The sequence below is a fragment of the Macrotis lagotis genome, chromosome 5 (genome assembly GCF_037893015.1).
Source record: "Macrotis lagotis isolate mMagLag1 chromosome 5, bilby.v1.9.chrom.fasta, whole genome shotgun sequence".
Classification (NCBI taxonomy): domain Eukaryota; kingdom Metazoa; phylum Chordata; class Mammalia; order Peramelemorphia; family Peramelidae; genus Macrotis; species Macrotis lagotis.
Genome location: NC_133662.1, coordinates 8546306 through 8563613, shown reverse-complemented (window position 1 = coordinate 8563613; position 17308 = coordinate 8546306). Strand labels below are relative to the sequence as shown.

The 17308-nt window shown below is 42.8% G+C and overlaps 2 protein-coding genes across 5 annotated transcripts; one reads left to right on the top strand and one right to left on the bottom strand.

The window, feature by feature from the left end:
- Positions 1–517: 517 nt before the first annotated feature.
- On the top strand, positions 518–6165 carry SAPCD1 (suppressor APC domain containing 1). The gene is given in 6 exon segments (XM_074189008.1): positions 518–714; positions 1034–1088; positions 1090–1159; positions 4061–4119; positions 5542–5659; positions 5837–6165. Coding segments are annotated over 6 exon segments (693 nt in total). The 3' UTR covers positions 6031–6165.
- Positions 5988–17275, bottom strand: VWA7 (von Willebrand factor A domain containing 7). 4 transcript variants are annotated; one of them, XM_074236682.1, is made up of 17 exons: positions 16864–17275; positions 16130–16383; positions 14806–15087; positions 14422–14518; positions 13785–13895; positions 13165–13360; positions 12891–13060; positions 12333–12445; positions 11977–12093; positions 10617–10793; positions 9008–9140; positions 8708–8860; positions 8501–8593; positions 8083–8372; positions 7645–7784; positions 7110–7284; positions 5989–6910 (listed from the first exon to the last, which is right to left on the bottom strand). In XM_074236682.1, exons 2-17 carry the CDS (start codon positions 16355–16357, stop codon positions 6734–6736), a joined length of 2652 nt encoding a protein of 883 aa, XP_074092783.1. In that variant the 5' UTR covers positions 16358–16383; positions 16864–17275; the 3' UTR covers positions 5989–6733. The 4 variants fall into 4 exon arrangements, with proteins under 4 accessions (XP_074092785.1, XP_074092783.1, XP_074092784.1 ...); XM_074236683.1 differs by lacking the exon at positions 16864–17275 and having other exon boundaries at positions 5994–6328; positions 6699–6910; positions 16130–16782; XM_074236684.1 differs by lacking the exon at positions 16864–17275 and having other exon boundaries at positions 5988–6910; positions 9008–9101; positions 16130–16782.
- Between the last annotated feature and the right edge of the window lie 33 nt (positions 17276–17308).

Here is a 17308-nt window from a genome sequence, read left to right as displayed (position 1 = left end):
TAATCATAGTGTGACTTGTCCCTCTCTAAAATGAGAGGTAGTCTCAATGGTCTCTCAGGTTCCTTCCTGCTCTGGCATTCCAGGTTCTGAGGCCCTTTTCAATCAGAGTTTTTACTGCCTTACAAATGACTTTTTTGAATATACCTCATTGGTTAGTTGGGATACATTCTTCACTGGGACTTGTAACAAGATTGAATTGGGGCTCCACTTCTTATTCTCTATGGACCCTTAAACAAATCTCTTAGCCTCTTATGACCTGAGTGTCTTTTTTTTTTTTTTTTTTAGGTTTTTGCAAGGCAAATGGGGTTAAGTGGCTTGCCCAAGGCCACACAGCTAGGTAATTATTAAGTGTCTGAGACTGGATTTGAACCCAAGTACTCCTGATTCCAGGGCCGGTGCTTTATCCACTATGCCACCTAGCTGCCCCGAGTGTTTGTCTTCTACAAAATAAAAGGGTTGGACTCTTAAAAAAAAAAAAAAGAGAGAAAGAAATACTGAGAGGCAAAGAAGGAGAGCTATGGAGAGGGTGGAGGAAGGGAAATATCTTCAAGTGGGTGGCGGCTATGTCCTAGACTGCATATGTGGGCCTTCATCAAAGGCCATGGGGATTCAGAAGCTTGGAGGGGCCAGAATCTCTGTGCAAACTTCTTATACTGTCTTGTTGATGCCACTGGAGACCAATCACCAGGTTTCTGGAGCCTGAGTTTTCTTTGGGTGAGGCTAAGGAATGAATGGGGAAGTCATCCTCTCCTTTCAGGCTTCATAGAACCTTGGCTAAATGAGTCTTCCCATGAGGTTTTTGCTGGCTAGACCTGGATCTCATTCTCAGCAGCCAAACAATGAACCCATCTGAGAATTAATAGGGACAAAGAATGATGTCCAAGATGGTAACCCCCATCTCCAATTCTGAAAGGGGCCCTCACCACTTTAGAGAAGCAGCTCAGCTTCTGCTGGTTGGAAAGGAAAACAGGACAACAAATGTTTTTGTTACAATGTAGGAAGTTGGTTATCCTTCACCCCTACCCTTCCATAGCTCTCTCATAGAGAGAAAGCAGGATGCCCTGTGGCAGGGGCTGGAGCTATGGGAAAAAGAGCCAGGCCTGGAAAAAAGAGAATCTAAAGAAGGTTCGGAGATAGCAGCTACATCTGGGAAACTTTGGTAAGGGAGGAGAGACAAGAAGGGTGAAATAGGAAAAGGAGGAAACCTCCTCAAGATCCCTGCAAAGGTAAAGAAGTTAAAGATGATATCTGAATGGGATTGGATTATACCATTGTACATAGTGGGAAAGTGAAGGTGAATAGAATTGGTCAATTGGATGGAAGATGGGTAGGGTAGCAGGCTATTCCATTGGTATGGGGAGGGGAGCACTGGGCTATTCCACTGACATAGGGGAATATAGTGGGTTACCTGGGGTTGATAAATTGAGACACTTAAAGAGAGTTGAAGGGTGGGAAAAGGGATTGCTGGGTTTCCATGGGGTAGGAGAGTATGGAAAGGTAAAAGAAATATGAGATTGAATTTAATGGAGAAAAATATTGAAATTCAAGAAGTAGGAAGAGGGCTATGGGATCAGCTGAGAGTTTTTCTTTGTGGTTGGGGTGGAGGGAGTGATACAGAGAAATGTGCTGGCCAGGGTGTCCAAAAATCTCACTTTGATAAATTTGAAATCTGAAATTTGAAAGGGTTGTCTCTGTGTTTGTGTTTGTGTCTGTGTAATTCAGATCTCAAATAGTTACCCGAGTTAAATGCCACTCCTTTTAGTTTGGTTTTTAAATTTAATTGCTTAAAAAGGTCTAATTTAAAATTAAATAATTAGTGGAGTTGGGATCTGAGCCCGCCCTGTCACTAGGGAATCTTATACCATTTGTACATTTGAAAGTTTGTAAATTGCAAAGTTTGTAAAATGATCTCAGCTGTGAGCTAAGTTTTTGTCAACTTAATATTGACAGCTGTATTCAACTTATGTTAATTGAGACTTTAAGGTTTAGTAAATGTAGACTTTTTGCCCTCAAAAGGCTTTGAAAAGAGGGCGAGAAGGCCTTTGGTAGGAAAAGATCTAAGAGACTTAAAGATAGATGACAGCACCATAATCCAGTAGGTTGATATTTTGATCTGCAGTCCAACTAGAGAATCTGCTTTGAGAGCTGCTTCTCAAACTCTAAATTTTCTAGGATCCAGAGGATATAGAGTCTCAGTGAACAAAGTTCAAAACAGCCTCTCAAACTGTTAAATATCTGGGCCATGAACTCACCTCAAACTCTTGTTCTCTCATCACAGAGAGAAAAGAAACAATTCTATCTATCTCTCCCCTAGTCACTATGAAGCAACTGTGTGATTTTTGGGGGGATCTGTGGGTTTTATAGAATCTGGATACCAAATTTTTGGGGAATTGCTAAGCCTCTAAATAGGATAAAATTTGATTATTTCTTCAAGGGAAGCATTATACATTGTATTAGGTGTATTTCTCATTCCCTGGATAAATAATTCCTGGTTTTTCTGTTATGTGGATGGATTTGCCTAACTCATATATACACTGAGAACTTCCAAACAAAAGAAAAACCTGTTTTTCTTTGAATTCTGTGTGGTTTCCTCTTTCCTTGTTTCAGATTTCGAACTCAGATTGTAAGGCTACATTCTCAGTCCATGAGAGTAGCTCACCACTGACTCAATGTGTTAGGAGTCCTATAATTCCCTCAATACTTGTGCTCAGTGCCTCACTTTACCACTTGTATGGTAGAGAAGTTGCCTGCTTCTCATGGGAAAAGAATATAACTTTCTCTTTGCAATTTGGGAGAGTTCTCTGAAATTTATTGTGTAGAATGCCACACACCTCTTTATAATGCAACAGGAGGCCCTAACAATCTGCCCTTAGATTGGGGTCCAGATCAAGCAAAGGCTTTTGAGACCTTAAATGTAAACTGATTTCTCCAGCACTAGCATTACCTAATTTAGATAAACCCTTCACCTTGTATGTAGATGAGAGGCAAGGTCAGGCTTTAGGAGTCTTTGCTCAGACAATGGGCCCAGATTTGAGACCTGTGACTTATTTCTCAAAGCAGATAGATCAGGTAGCTTTGGGATGGCCAGCATGTCTTCAAGCAGTTGTAGTCCCAGCCCTTCTGATAGAAAAGGCTACTAAACTCACTCTAGGACAACCTCTGGAGGTCCTTACTCCCCAGAGTACAGAGTACCTTGGAGGCAAAAGGCCATCATTGGCCTCAGGTGGTAAGCTAACTAAATGCCAGGTCCTTCTATTGGACACACCTACTCTAACTCTCAGTGTCTGCCATAGCCTCAACCTGGCAATCCTGCTCCCTGACAATCCATCAGCTGGTATAGCTTAATTCATGATTATGAAGAGACCTTAGACTCCTTGTAAATCGACCTGGCTTAAATGACATCCCCCTCACTAACCCAGATGAGGAATGTTTGGGCTGAGCTTTATTTTAAAGGGAGAAAATCAGGATGTGCAATTGTTAGCCTTCATGATACTGCAGAAGCTAAACCTCTCCAACCTGGGTCTGCTCAGAGAGCTGAGTTGATTGTACTCACTAGAGCTCTAGAATTAGGGAAACGCAAAAGGATAAACATTTTTACTGATCCAAAGTATGCCTTTCTAATGTTACTTGCACATGCAGCTATTTGGAAAGAAAGGGGTTATCTCAGCAAAAAACTCCCCAATTAGTAACAGTTAGGAAATCCTAAATCTTCTACAAGCTGTTCAAAAATCCCAAAAAGTAGTTTAAGATTATCAGACAGGTGTCTCAGATATAATTGTGGGGAATAGGCTGGTTGAAGAACTGACCAAGCAAGCAGCCTGTCATAGCCTAATATATTGACCCCTTTAACACTGCAGTTACCTGAATCCTTCTCACCTTCCTATAGCCCTCATGAATAAGTTTTACCCAAGGACAGGGGACCCCTTTGGATGATATCAAGCATCATTAGGCTAACTTTTCATTCCAGGAGAGAATTAGTGGAAACTCCTCTTTGTATTACACCAGGCCACTCACTTGGGAAGAGATGCCCCTTATTCTCTAGTAACATCTGTTTTTACAGGCTACAAATTAAGGGAGACCGTCAGCCAAGTCTGCAGAACCTGCTCCATTTGTGCTCAAGTAAACCCTGAGGGTGGGATTAAGCCTATACTTTTAAAGCTTGTAGAAAGGAGAGGTACCTACCCAAGGGAGCTGAATATCTGCTCCCCTGGTATGGCCATTTAAAACAGGAGGCCATACTTTCTAATCTAACACTTACTATTTCACTAATTGCTAATGAGACCTTCCAGACCTTCTCTGATATTCAAGTCACTTAACTTTTTTTTTTAAGGTTTTTCCAAGGCAAATGGGGTTAAGTGGCTTGCCCAAGGCCACACAGCTAGGTAATTATTAAGTGTCTGAGGCTGGATTTGAACTCAGATACTCCTGACTCCAGGGCCAGTACTCTATCCACTGCCACTGCACCACCTAGCCACCCAGAGAGTCACTTAACATTTTAGCCAATGTGGTTCTAGATAATTGTATTGCTCTTGATTATCTCCTTGCATCTTCAGGTGGCATTTATGCCCTAACCAACACATCTTGCTGCATGTATATTAACAACTCCTATAAAGTGGAACTCCATACCAAAAAAATACTGCAAAAAAGTGACTTGGATGCAAGATCTCCATTCCACTTATAATTGTTTCACTTATAATAATTGTTCTTCTGCTTCTTTTTGGCCCTTGCCTACTTAAACTCCTTGTCAAATTTGTCTCCCCTAAGATTCAAGCACCCGGACTCCAACTAGTGACCTTGGCCAGACATCAGCCTCCTATCTGATCCTGATTGCCCACACCCCTTGGATGTCACTTCAATCAAGTTTCCTCTGCAGAATATTCCCTCTCCAAATGGGTCCCTAATAGGTTAGGTTAGGTAGGGAGACTGCTACACCCCTTCTCAAGCTTTGGAGAAGTTCCAGAAGATGGACCTTTATCCCAATTCCCCGGAAGAATCTGGGTCCCTAATAATTTGAGGGGGGGAATATGATGCAGAGAAACCTGGGCATAGGGAGTGTTAGGTTCAGTAGCAGACAAACTTTGTAAATCTTTTGTTTGCATTGTTATCCTTTATCATCTAATTTAGGCCACACCCAAGGCCCTGACCTCCAGCCAGATTTGGATTGTATTATCTTCTGGTGGGGCAGCCAGGAAAGCAAGCACATCCAAGACCACTCAAAAGAGATCCCTCCCCAAATGGCAAAATCTCCCATGGGAGACTTGGGTCATTCCCAGGTTACGACTCCTCCCATGGACTCTGAGGGAGAATTTATGAAGACTCCTGTGGAACCCTGGTCAGCTCGCCTGCCCAGTTCATTTGGCATGGCCTACTCTTTAAACTCTTCTTAACTTTTCTATCACTTCCTTAAGTAAATCTTTATTTTTCTTTTCATACCTGCATTCCTAGGTCTGAGTCATGATTCATCACATGGCAGTAATCTAACCCAAGTGACCAGTAGCAACAAGGGGAAGTACCATCCTTCTCTGTCTTCCCTCTTCCTAGAATTTCCTTTCAGTGCTCAGGGTCCCACTCCAGGCCCATATTCACAAAAGAAGTAACTACTTGAAGAGTCTGATACAGGGGAAGGTAAATAAGACTTTTCTTCTGGGGAGAGGGGGCAGTTGAAATTGATTTCCCCCAGTTTTCTTTATTTTCTGTAAAAGTGTCTTCTCCTTCCCCACACTGAGTCCTTTTTGACCCAGCCCAAGTTGGGCTAGAATGAAATGCAAAGGGAATAGAATGTGTGGCTGAGAGAATGAGTAGCAAGGGGCAGAATCTCTTGTCAAGTGAGGAATAGGGGAGAGGATGCTGGATATACATGGCTTCCCTTCCCCCGCCCCATCCCATAAAAAAAAACACAATTCTCTTTCTTTTTCCTTCTTCTTGGACCTACAAGGACAGCTAGAACACAAGCAGGTTGTCCAGTCTGAGAAGGAAGAAGTTATTTTCCTGGGCTTGATGAGGACTAAGAGGGATCCCACCCTAGTCTAAGGCACTCTTCCATCCCCACTTAGGTCGATTAGAGAAGAGAGGGCTGGAAATCCATTACTTCCTTTGTCCCTATTTTCCAGGTTGAAATGACTCTGGGTGGCAAATAAATGGATATTCCTACTTCTCAGGCTTCACATGGGAAAGAAAATAATTAAAGTTTCTTCTTAAACTCTCAGGCCCTTTATCTCCTTTAAATCTTTCAGTACATTCTATTCTTCCATCCAACATCCCCAAAGAAAGCAACATCATATATGAGAATTTTAAAAAAATTTTAATATCAATATCCAGTCATCTTTCCCTACAAAAATAAAACAGAAACAATTCTCAGGTCCTAAATTAAAGCTTCTATAACCAGCAATCCCTGGACTAAAAAGAAGGGTATTGTGGGGAAGGAGGGAGGCTAAGGTTATAAAACTAAAGCAATTTTCTCCAAAAATAAAAGGCTTTGATTTGATTCCCAAAAAAGGTTGTAGGGGAGAAGGTAAAATAATGCATTATGGGGAAATCTTTCTCCCTACCTCCCCAACCCCACCCCCTAACTCCTTCACCAAAATGAATGCTACAATTTAAAGGAGAAACTTCTGGGAGGTAGAAGAGAGGCAGGGTCAGGGCCCCCTCTTCACTAACAGCATCTAGACAGCATCACAGACAGAAACTCCTTTTCTTACCCAGTACCATATTTGTAGATGTGGGCAAGAAAGTATCACCAGACTGCTATGCCAAGCACCAACAGCAACCCTCTCATTGGCACCCACCAAGGCCCAGCTTCCATAGTACTCCCAGCCCCATTACTTTGGGGCACCAGAGTGGAGGTATACAGGTCTGGTCTAGCTATATTGTGACTTGGCCTTGAGGAGGGGCCCAAGTCATCCAGCTGTTCCTGGAAAGAAAAAAAGGGAAAAGAGAGAGTAAGGGAGGGTGTGAAAAAGAAATGATGAGAAGATAGGAGAAGGAAACAAAAATGGGGTGAGAAAGTCAGAATTGAATTGAGCTTCCTTTCTACCCAAAAAGTCTAATCTATGAGACTGCCTCCTGGCTTCAACCTATCAAAGGGCTACTAAAAGGCAAGTAGGTCTCACCTGTGGGGGGAAGGCCTGTACCAAGAACTGGAGGAGAGCATATGCAGGGGGGGAAGGGTCCTTGGATTTGGCTTCTGCTGTCACTGTCACTGTTACTAATGAGTCCAGTGTGGCTGAGCTTGGAACCTGTAGCCAGAACTGCCCCCAGGCTGACTCATTCTGCCCCAAGTGAACCCTGTGAAATTAAGACACGTTTTGTTTATTGCCTTTTTACAGAGAACACAGGGGCCCTTTAATAAAGCATTCCAAACAGGAAGTGGAGTTAAGCAGAACAGAGCTGATAGAAAAATCGGGGAGTGGTGTTTAGATCTAAGTCTTGGTTAATATGGAAATATGTCAAACATGATTATACATGTATAACCTATATCAGAGTACCCACTATCGTGGGGAAGGGAAGGGAGGAAGATTAAAAAAAAATGTAGAACTCAAAACTTTACAAAATGAATGTTGAAAATTATCTTTGTATGTAATTGGAAAAAAATAAAATAAAATAACATTAATAAAAAGAACTAAGTCTTAGGAGGCATATAGTTACCTAGAGAGGTTAGAGGTGAGGGGGAAACTGGGACTGACAGAAGCTGTAATAATAAGATCCCAAGGTCCTGAGAAGCTAGAGATTTGAAGGCTGAGCAGAACTTGTTGGCCAGGGCTAAGAGGGCCAGAAGGACCATAGAGCTGGAGAAAGAAAATTAGGACTGGGTTATGGATGGATCAATAGCTTTTCCTCTAAAAAATTCGGTTTTTATAAATTCATCCATTACTAGATTGGGACATGACCTTAGAATAAAAATCCAATCCTCTCATTTCAGAGATAAAAAGACTATCCAGAAAGGGGAAGTTACTTATCCAGTGCAGTTCACAAGCATTTATTAATCACCTAATATATGCAAGACATCACTCTAGGATACAATGTTGAAAACCAGTCTATTCTGTTTTCCTTTCTTTCCCTCCTACTATAACCTCCAAATCTTACCTCCAGTAGGACAGGTACCACAGCGCAAGGTTGAGAGGCTATTCTCTGAAGATTGAATCCCTTATCATCCTGACCAATCAACTCCAAGAAGAAATGTCTTTGGCTAAGGAGGTTCTTGGGATCCAGGAAGGCAGTGAAAAGTCCCCGTTCAGGGACCCCAGTTGGCTCCAGGGTCACATGGGCCAACTCTTCACCCTCTGGATTTCCCCGAAGGATGACATAAAAGCAATTCATGTTGGGAATGTCAGAAACCAGTCCCATCACTTCAATTAGAAGCAGAGTGTGGAGTCCTACGGTGAGACAAGAACAGAAGAGGGTATGAAAAGAGAAGAAAGATGAACTCTAGTTTTCATGTGTCTCTGAAGCCTGGAATGTGAGGTTATGAAGAGAGAAGCAGAGAGCAGAATAAATGTTATACCTGCGATTGGTTGGTTTAGGGGATAAAGACCAGGATGTGGTCCATTCTTAATAGGAATCCCAAAAGAGAAGAGGAAATCCAGGGAAGTCTTAGCTAAAGGAGGAGAGAGGGGATGTGAGCCACTTCTTATCCACTTTATCAGTCATCTCCAGAGTCTCCTGAGTTTCCTGCTTCTACCCCCACCCCTCCCTCCAATTTCTTCTTTACCTTTCACTCTTACTCTAGGTGTTCCCTGCGCTGTGATCTCTATTATCCAGGTCCCAACCTGAGGGGGGTCATTTAACTTCACTGTCCAGAACTGACCAAAGCATTGGATATGACCCAGAGGCCCCCAATCCTGACTGATATCCTGAGAAATACCTGGAGGGCATAGTGAAGAGACAATTTATTTCTATCTCACATATAATAGAACATCTTGAGCTTTCTTTGTTACTCTGACTCAGAGTAACAGTCTAAATTTGTAACCTCTTGACTATCAATACCCTTTTCTGCCTTGCCCTTATGTACCTGTGGGGTCTGAGATCCTGAAGGTGCTTATCTCTCCATGGAAATGGATGATGACCCCATGAAGCATCTTGTCCACATGGAACCTGAGAGGCCCCTTAGGGGACAGAACCGGAGGCACCAGGGCTAGGGTCACCTTGAGGTTGTGAGGGAGAGACATAAAAAGAGAGATTCATAGGACAGGGAGGAAGAAGAATAGAAACAGAGAAATTAAGTGTCAGATAGAGAAAAGGTCAGACTTAGGGTAAAGAAAGGACAAGAGATATGGAGAAGAAAGGGGAGGAATGATTCATAGGAATTGACAAGGCTGGGTTATGGGTGACTATGTGGTATATTTGATGAGGCAATAGGTGATTGTACTTTTTTTCTTTTAGTTTTTGCAAGGCAATGGGGTTAAGTGGCTTGCCCAAGGCTACAGGGCTAGGTAATTATTAAGTGTCTGAGGGTGGATTTGAACTCAGGTCCTGACTCCAGGGAGGGTGCTCTATCCACTACCCAACCTAGCTACCCCCCCTTTTTTCCTTAGGTTTTCTGATTGTACTTTCAATACAAACCTCTAGAGCAAGAGAAAGTTTTGCTGAGAGTTAGCCTAGGCCTGCAGAAAGGACTAGTAAGTTTTATAACCAAGACACCACTCTAAAGCAGTAGGGAATTGTAATCTTCATAGAAACTGGTTAAAGCTTTTCAATATTTTCAATATTCAATCTTCAAATGCTAAAAATAATGAGTGTTATTTTTATGGTGAATGGAAACTGGAACCTTCAGGTGTCAAGAGTTAAGGTTTTTAATTATATATATATATATATATATATATATATATATATATATATAACACAAATGTAATAATAATTTAGTTTCTAGAAATCTTTTTTATAGGCAGGCTCTGGACCTGAGAAAAACAGGGAAAACAAAGAAGCTAGTAGTAATTTGTTTTAATCATGACAAGTTCTGCATTTTCCCCTGAATTATGCTTGCTTGAGTTAAGTGAAGTATAGCAGTTTAATTTGTACTGTACTGTAACCCCCATCCTATACAAATAACCTAGTCAATCTCACAGAACTCCTATATGGATGGATGGTCACAAGTAATGTAACTGTTGTATTGACCTGCATGGTGGACTTGTCCTGGAAAGGTCACTCAATTCACAAATCTGATTGTTCTGGGATCCATCTGCCCACTTATCACATATAAATATCTGGCTCTACAACAGCAAGATGGGAGTTCCAAAGAATAGAGTAATTCTATGATTTGCAAATCAATTCCTTACAAAGAAAGTAATTAATAAACTGCTATCTGATTTGCTGACACTTTGTCTTTGGTCTGCTTTGTCATGACCAGGATGGCTCAGTAAAAACTTGGTTAATGTATGAATGTATGAAAAAGACTTCTTGTCCTCAAACTTCTAAAATATTTTTGATGGGTTCTATTTCCTTTGCTTTAATAAGAAAAGAAATTGGGGAAATTCAGATGGACACCATGAAGCAACATCTTCCCTCTCCCCAGCAAAGGATTTATTTCCTTTTTTCCTTATCCTCACAACACAATTGCATTTTTCTGTGTAAGTTATCTTAGGTTCCTATTTCCCCACACTCAATATCCTGGGGCTACTCACCATATCCATCATGCTTTCCCCTACCACGTTTGCCACATTCTGAATATGCCGGTCCTTGGTAAAAATGACTTCTCCTCCTGAAGCCACGGCTATTGCCTGGTATGGCTCAAACCGCTTTGGGGAAAGGACTTCTCTGCGAATCCGCCTTGATGGGTCTTCTGTCACCAAGAATGTCACCTGTGGTCAGAAAAGCATCAAATTATTAGGCACATTATTAATTGATTTTGGCATTGTTGACCCTGACTCTGGAAGCCTGTAGAATATCTCCAAAGTAGGGTCTTTGAGTATTATCATCATTGATTTGTTCTTGTAGTTTCAATTTGCCTCAGGTCACTGGAAGTGTGTGTGTGTGCACACGTGCACACACACACACACAGACAGACCTTGATGCTTTCCACTTTTGAGTACATGATGGAAAAAGTTGGTCTTTGTGTACTTTTTCAGGGGTAGATTATTCTATTTTTAAGTTGATGGAATGAACTTCAATTGTTTTTTTTTTTTTCAAATATCTCCCTACTTTGGTTGGAGAAAGGAAAGATATTCAGCTAACAGAGTGATAACATATTAAGATGGGGGAGCACCAATGAACAATCAATTGGATCAGGAAACTTTCCAGTTTGCTATGGTTAGCCTAGGCCTGCACAAAGGACTAAAGGAGATTTAGCCTAGGCCTGCATAAAGGACTAAAAGGACTAGTAAGTTTTATATCCAAGACATCACTCTAAAGCAACAGGGAATTGTAACCTTCATAGAAATATATCAAGGTTTTTCAATATTTCAATATTTTCAATATTCAATCTTTAAATGCTATTTCTAATTACATTTCTCTGGCATATAATTTCTCAATTAGTATAGCTGCTTTTCCCCGGTAGAGAAAACTGGAAAACAAACTCTGGAGTTCAAGATAGAGTGAAAGGGAGAATAGGAAAGATAATTAGGATATGAGTATGACAGATCTCTGAACCTCCAAAGCTAAGAAAGCTTAGGTATATTTGAAATCCAGTGATAAGGGGAAAATTTTAGTATGTATCAAGGATGTAGCACAGGAGGTAACACAGGGTGGGAGTCCAATTCATGTTAAGAAAACATGCTTCTTGGGGGCAGCTAGGTGGTGCAGTGGCTAGAGCACCAGCCCTGGAGTCAGGACCTGAGTTCAAATCTGCCCTCAGACACTTAATAATTACCTAGCAGTGTGGCCTTGGGCAAACCACTTAACCCCATTACCTTGTAAAAAAAAAACTAAAAAAAAAAAAGAATACATGCTTCTTGAATTGTTTTGAAGTCTCCTAACTTGATTTGTCCCAACTGGATTTAACATGAGGTCCCTCTTATGCTTACTGCATTATTGTGGGATGTTCACCTTGCAGTGCTGCTTCTGGCTCAGGGCCTCAATACGATTGGTGAGATAGGCATCCTTGGGGGAGGCATCAGTGAAGACAAAGATGTCTGAGAACTGGGGTGTGTGGAGCAAGGCCAGCTGGGATGGACAAGAGAGAGAAGAAAGAATAAAAAATTGAGTAGAAGGAGTGAAAAACTGCAAGTCCTTTCCATTCAAGAAAGAAAGGGATGTGGTCTACAAGGAGCATTGTTGGACAAAAAGCAAAGGGTAAGTCACAAATTAGGATTCTTGCTTTCAAAGTGGATAAGGAGGAAAGAGGAGCCCTGAGGATAGAAATGGGGAGGAAGGAGTGGCAGGGAAACTTAAGAGGGAAAGACCTCCAGGGCTGACAGACACATCTCAGGTTCATCTCCACCCCCCAAGGCATGGATCGAATTAAGATGTTTCCAGAAAGCATCAGGGTCACTGGTCTTAAAAACTGGTCCAAATCCTGAAGAGAATAAGAAGGAGGATGAGGTAAGTAAAGGAAGGTAGCAACCCCAACCCTACTCAAGAGTTATCGCAAGAATTCCTTAATCCTCAACCAAAAAAGCCCTCTTTGTACCTGGAATGAGGAAGAATCACAAATCAGAAACGCTACCATGATAAAAATCATGTTTAATAATATCTCCAATGCAGTGCTTTATCCTCTTCAAAGAGCTTTCATGTCCAGTATCTCATTTAATCTTCATACAGCAACCCAGGAAGGTTAACCAAGTAGATATCATTATCTTCATTTTACAAATAAAAAATGACTTAAGGATATGCTGTCATTTTATAAAGAAAGGGAAAAGCACTTAATACTCTTGAGCTGCCACAGAAAAGATAGCTGTTTTATAAGGAAAAAAATAGGAAGTAGGGTATAACCCTGCCCTCTGCCCTGAGGCAACTATTACCAGGATCATGGAAAGGCACAAGAATGTAGTGTGTAGGCTCCATGGGGCCACCCCGTCGTTGATCAATGATTCTCCGAGCCTGTATTTTGGCTGCATTAATTTCTTCTCCCATGCTGCCTGTGGTATCCAGGACAAAGCTCAAGCCTGAGGCTGGGGAGATTTGCAAGAACCTAGAGATTTAAGAGGCCCCAGTGAGGGGGCTAGTTCTCTAACCTTCACCCCCTAACAGCTCTTACTTTCCAGAGACTGCTTTTCCTCCCCCGATCCTGCTCACCTGGAAAATCCAGCATCCCCTAAGTAGCCCCGAAGGAGGTTCAGGGCCTGGATTGAAGCCTGGAGAGCAAGCTGGGCAGCTTGGGGGTGCAAATCATGGTGTGGGGAGAAAGCTGGAGAAGTGCTGTCCTTGTTGATTCCCCCTCGGGGGATATCATGACTGCTCTGGTCAAAATGGCCCCCATGGCTACATTTCCCTAAATAGAGGACAAAAGATCCAAGAGAAACAAGGAATGAGGATATCAAAATGCTTCACACTTAGAACACAGTGAAACCAAGTGAAACCCTCTTTTCTGCACCTAGCACGTAATTCATCAAGGGTTAGGAAAAAGTAGCAGGACATCCATTTTGTGGAGTTCAAACAAGAATGAGAGTTGGCATCTCAGTAACCCTGAGGCATCCCCTCCTCACTCAACCTACCCTACCAAAATTTTCTTATGAGCTAGCCCCAGAAAGATGCTGCATGATTTCTATCCTTGCTATGAAAATTCATTAGGCATGGCCATCCCAATGTGCCAACTCTAATATCCTTCCCCTGACTTTTCATAGAAAGTGGCACTTTACTGAGGAACCTAATAATGGGAGTTTTTGAAGGGAATAGGGCCTCTTCCTGTGGTATACCTGGAGGTTTGGGGGGCTTTGTCCCAAAATAGCCAGAGGTGAGGAATACGGAACCCAGCAAATTTCCAGGGCAGCTCAGCTCTTCACAGTCAGAACACATCAGATCCCCAACTGAGAAGAAAGGATTGCCATGGTGGGGAGGGTGAAGTTTTGATAAAACAAAGAGCTCCCTAGATCTCCCAAATTTTGTATCCTTTCCTTGTCTAATTTTACTCTCTTCCACTTCCCAAGAAAAGGAAAAAAAAAACCTAACAGAAAGTATAACTGGTGCTTCTATATTCTTATCAAGTCAAACAGTAAACCTGGGATGGAATACAAGGTAGTTTCTTCTCTTCCTCTGTTCCTTCTCCCACCTCCCAAACACAAAAAGAAACAGCAAGTGATGAGGGAGAGGGGGAACATAGTGAAATGAAAGACTTGGGATTTTGGGCAAGTTAAGTCTCCTTTTTTCAGAATCTCAGTGTATAAAGCAAGGAGATGGCTCTACTCTGTGTTGAAGGTCCCTTTCAGCTCTCATTCTAGGATTCTATGAAAGACTGCATTGGGTCTTTGCCTAGATTTGCCCAGCAGGTGAATTAACCAACATGACTTTCAGGACTTCCTACCCCAGTCCAGGCAGTATGGCTTGTGTCCATACCCTGTGCCAAGTTCTTGAACTTCCGTCCTGGCCAGAGGAGGTCAGGGTGGGGCTGCTGTTCTCCCAGCTCTACCCAGTTGCTATGACTGTAGAAATCCTGATGGTAGAAAGAGGTCAAGCATGGCCCATTTCTTTCTCCCTCTATTTTAAATTCCATTCTTTCTTTTCATCCCTCTATTGCCCTATCAGGAGATCCTGTTCATCATGGACCTGTCAGGTCAATCCCCTACCCATCTCATCACTGCCTTTCAACTTTCTAACTCCTCTGATTATAAAACTCTCAAAAGATTTAGAAAAGGTCTCAGATCTCTCCCTCATCCTGACTTTTTCTTAGCCCTTACTAATGCTTATCACACTCTTTCTCTCCCTTTGTCTCCAGCTCACCTGTAAGCCATGCAACATAGCTCCCAGACGTTGGCGGGCCAGATTGTATTCCAGGGCATTGGCAGCATGGAGAGCCTCCCGAAGGCTCCCCACAAGACGGGCCCGACTTCCAACTAACTGTTCTGCATCAAAATGCAGCTCCGGGTCATTCCTGGTTACTGAGAGGAAGTCCTGTGCTGCATTGGCACGAGTCACTTCACCAAGGGCTGCCCGGAAGCGGCGGGTTGGGGTCCCAAGTCCAAAGTATGCAGCAAAGAGGTCATCAACCAGCAGTATCCGGCCCTAAAAAGGAGAAAAATATCTAGGACTTAGGAATCTAGAAAGAATCCTACTGTTCACCACCAGAATGTGATATGAACACCCCAAAAATCTAGTATACTATCTCTGGACTATGCAAGGGAAATTAGGCAGACATAGACTTTTGTCCTAAATCACAAACTGCAAAGTCTAGAAAGTCTAAAGATCAGTTGTCTTCCCTAGTATAATACCAATGTTTTGAAGGCAGGGATTATTTTGTCTTGATGTAGTTTGTTAGTCAGTAAACATTTATTAAGCATTATTAAACCAGGCACTGTGGGAAGCAAAGAAAGCTCACATTCTAATGGGGAAACACCATGCAAATAATTATAATCATACAAACTGTAGATGGGATAAAAAGCAAATGATCAACCAAAGGAAGGAATGAGAACTGAGAGATGAGAAAGGTTCTTGTAGGGGAGTTTAGCTGAGATTTGAAGAAGAAAATAGAAAAAGAAAATAAGTTCCAGCCAAAGGTCCCAGTTGGTAAAAAAAGCCCAGAGTCTGAAGATGAAGAACCTTGTTCAAGTAATAACAAGCAGGTCAATGAAACAGTATTGAAGACTCAGAACTCATAAAAATATGATCTGATAGAGATGGAAATGAACTTTAGAACTCATCTTATATGTGACTAGACCAAAGTCACACAGGTGGCAAGGAAGGAATTTGAACTCAGAGTGACTCTAAATCCTGTGTTTTTTCTAATTAGTGGGAATGCCTCCCTAAATAAAAATGTTTGTTGAACTGAACAGAAGGTTTCCTCCCCTTAGCAATCAGAATTTAAGAACTTTGGGGGGGGAGGGGAAGGCAAGGGCATCTAAGTGGCACAGTGGATAGAGCACTGGTCCTGGAGTCAGGAGGATCTGAGTTCAAATCTGACCTCAGACACTTAATAATCACCTAGCTTTGTGACCTTGGGCAAGTCACTTAACCCTCATTGCCTTGCAAAAAAAAATGGGGGGGGTGAAGAACCTCAGGGAGGACATTTAGCTGCTAGGAAATTTGGGAGCAGAAAATGAGATCTTACCTGGAAATCCTCCAAATGGAGAGGATTCCTGCCAGGGGGTGGCCGTTCCAGGAAGAGCTGTAAGGTAACATTTAGAGCAGCTTCCTCTGTCAAGTCCTGGTGGGTGATAGAATTTGGGGCAGCCACCAGGCTCCAAATGTTTGGGAAAAAGCCAGATGCTGGACGAAACCATGGGAACAGCAGGAATAGGGAGCTCAGGCAGGGGTGAGGCACTTTGAGAAAGGCCATGGCTGAATCACAGACCTGAGGGAAACCTTAGGGTGGAGCACAGAGAGAGCAGGTATATATTTGTGGGGTACAGAACCAAGTTCCCAAATTCCTGAGGAGACACAGATGGTGTATTGAGTTGAAGCTCCTTCCTCCCTGGCCAGCCCTGGATCTATCACTGTCTCCCAGATACCTGCCTTCTCCACCCCCAGACTCATTTATCTACCCTGTTTGGACTCATCTGTCTTGTCACCATGACAACCAGAGTAATTAGGACATAAACAGGGTGGCTTAGGCAAACAGTATCTGCCAGGAAAGGGCAGCTGAGGACCTCTGCTCCTCAGTGACCTGGGCAGTCAAGCACTTTCCTCCCAAGGATTGGACAACCTGGTGGTCTTCCCATTTAGTTCCCTGAAGGGGTCATACATCCAACCCACCCCAAACTGCTTTTTAGCCTCAAGGACTCAGGCAAACCTCCCACAGGGAATTCCAGCTTCCCCATAGTCCCCCCCCCACCCCCACCTTACCTGATCTCTGGAGTATCCTCCAGGACCGGGTCCCAGGTCAGACTAAGCAATCAGTGTTTTCCTGTCCTGGACTTTAGGTCAGAGTTATATTTAACTCAGGGCAGAGGGGGGTTGTGGGTGGGGCAAATCAGGGAATACATAGACCCAGGAGCCTAGAAGGTCCCCAAATGCACTGCTCCTCAAAGGTCAAATGAGCACCATGTGTAAAATGGGAGGCATACCCTAAGAGAGCTGCCCCTCCCTGACCCCACTGCAGTGCATACTGATGAATGCGCATGAGTCAGGGGTTGGAGCCCAGCCAGGGCTGGACCAAGTTGTATACCTTTCGCTTCACTACCTCACAGAAGGGACTTCCGGTTCAGTATCCTCCAGGGACAAAAACACATAATTCCCTTCTAGCTCCCCACATATCAGACTCCCAACCCTAAGCAACATCCCTTCCCTG

Bases quoted from the DNA above. Each gene is read 5' to 3' on its own strand.
- VWA7 (XM_074236682.1), bottom strand. From the start codon at position 16,357: ATGGCCTTTCTCAAAGTGCCTCACCCCTGCCTGAGCTCCCTATTCCTG. The intron at 7,785-8,082 runs GTAAGATTTGGA...TTCTTTCTCCAG, and splicing joins TGGTACCTGTCCTACTGGAG to CTCTATGGTCCTTCTGGCCC. The intron at 7,285-7,644 runs GTAACTATATGC...TTAATTTCACAG, and splicing joins CTCACCTCTAACCTCTCTAG to GGTTCACTTGGGGCAGAATG.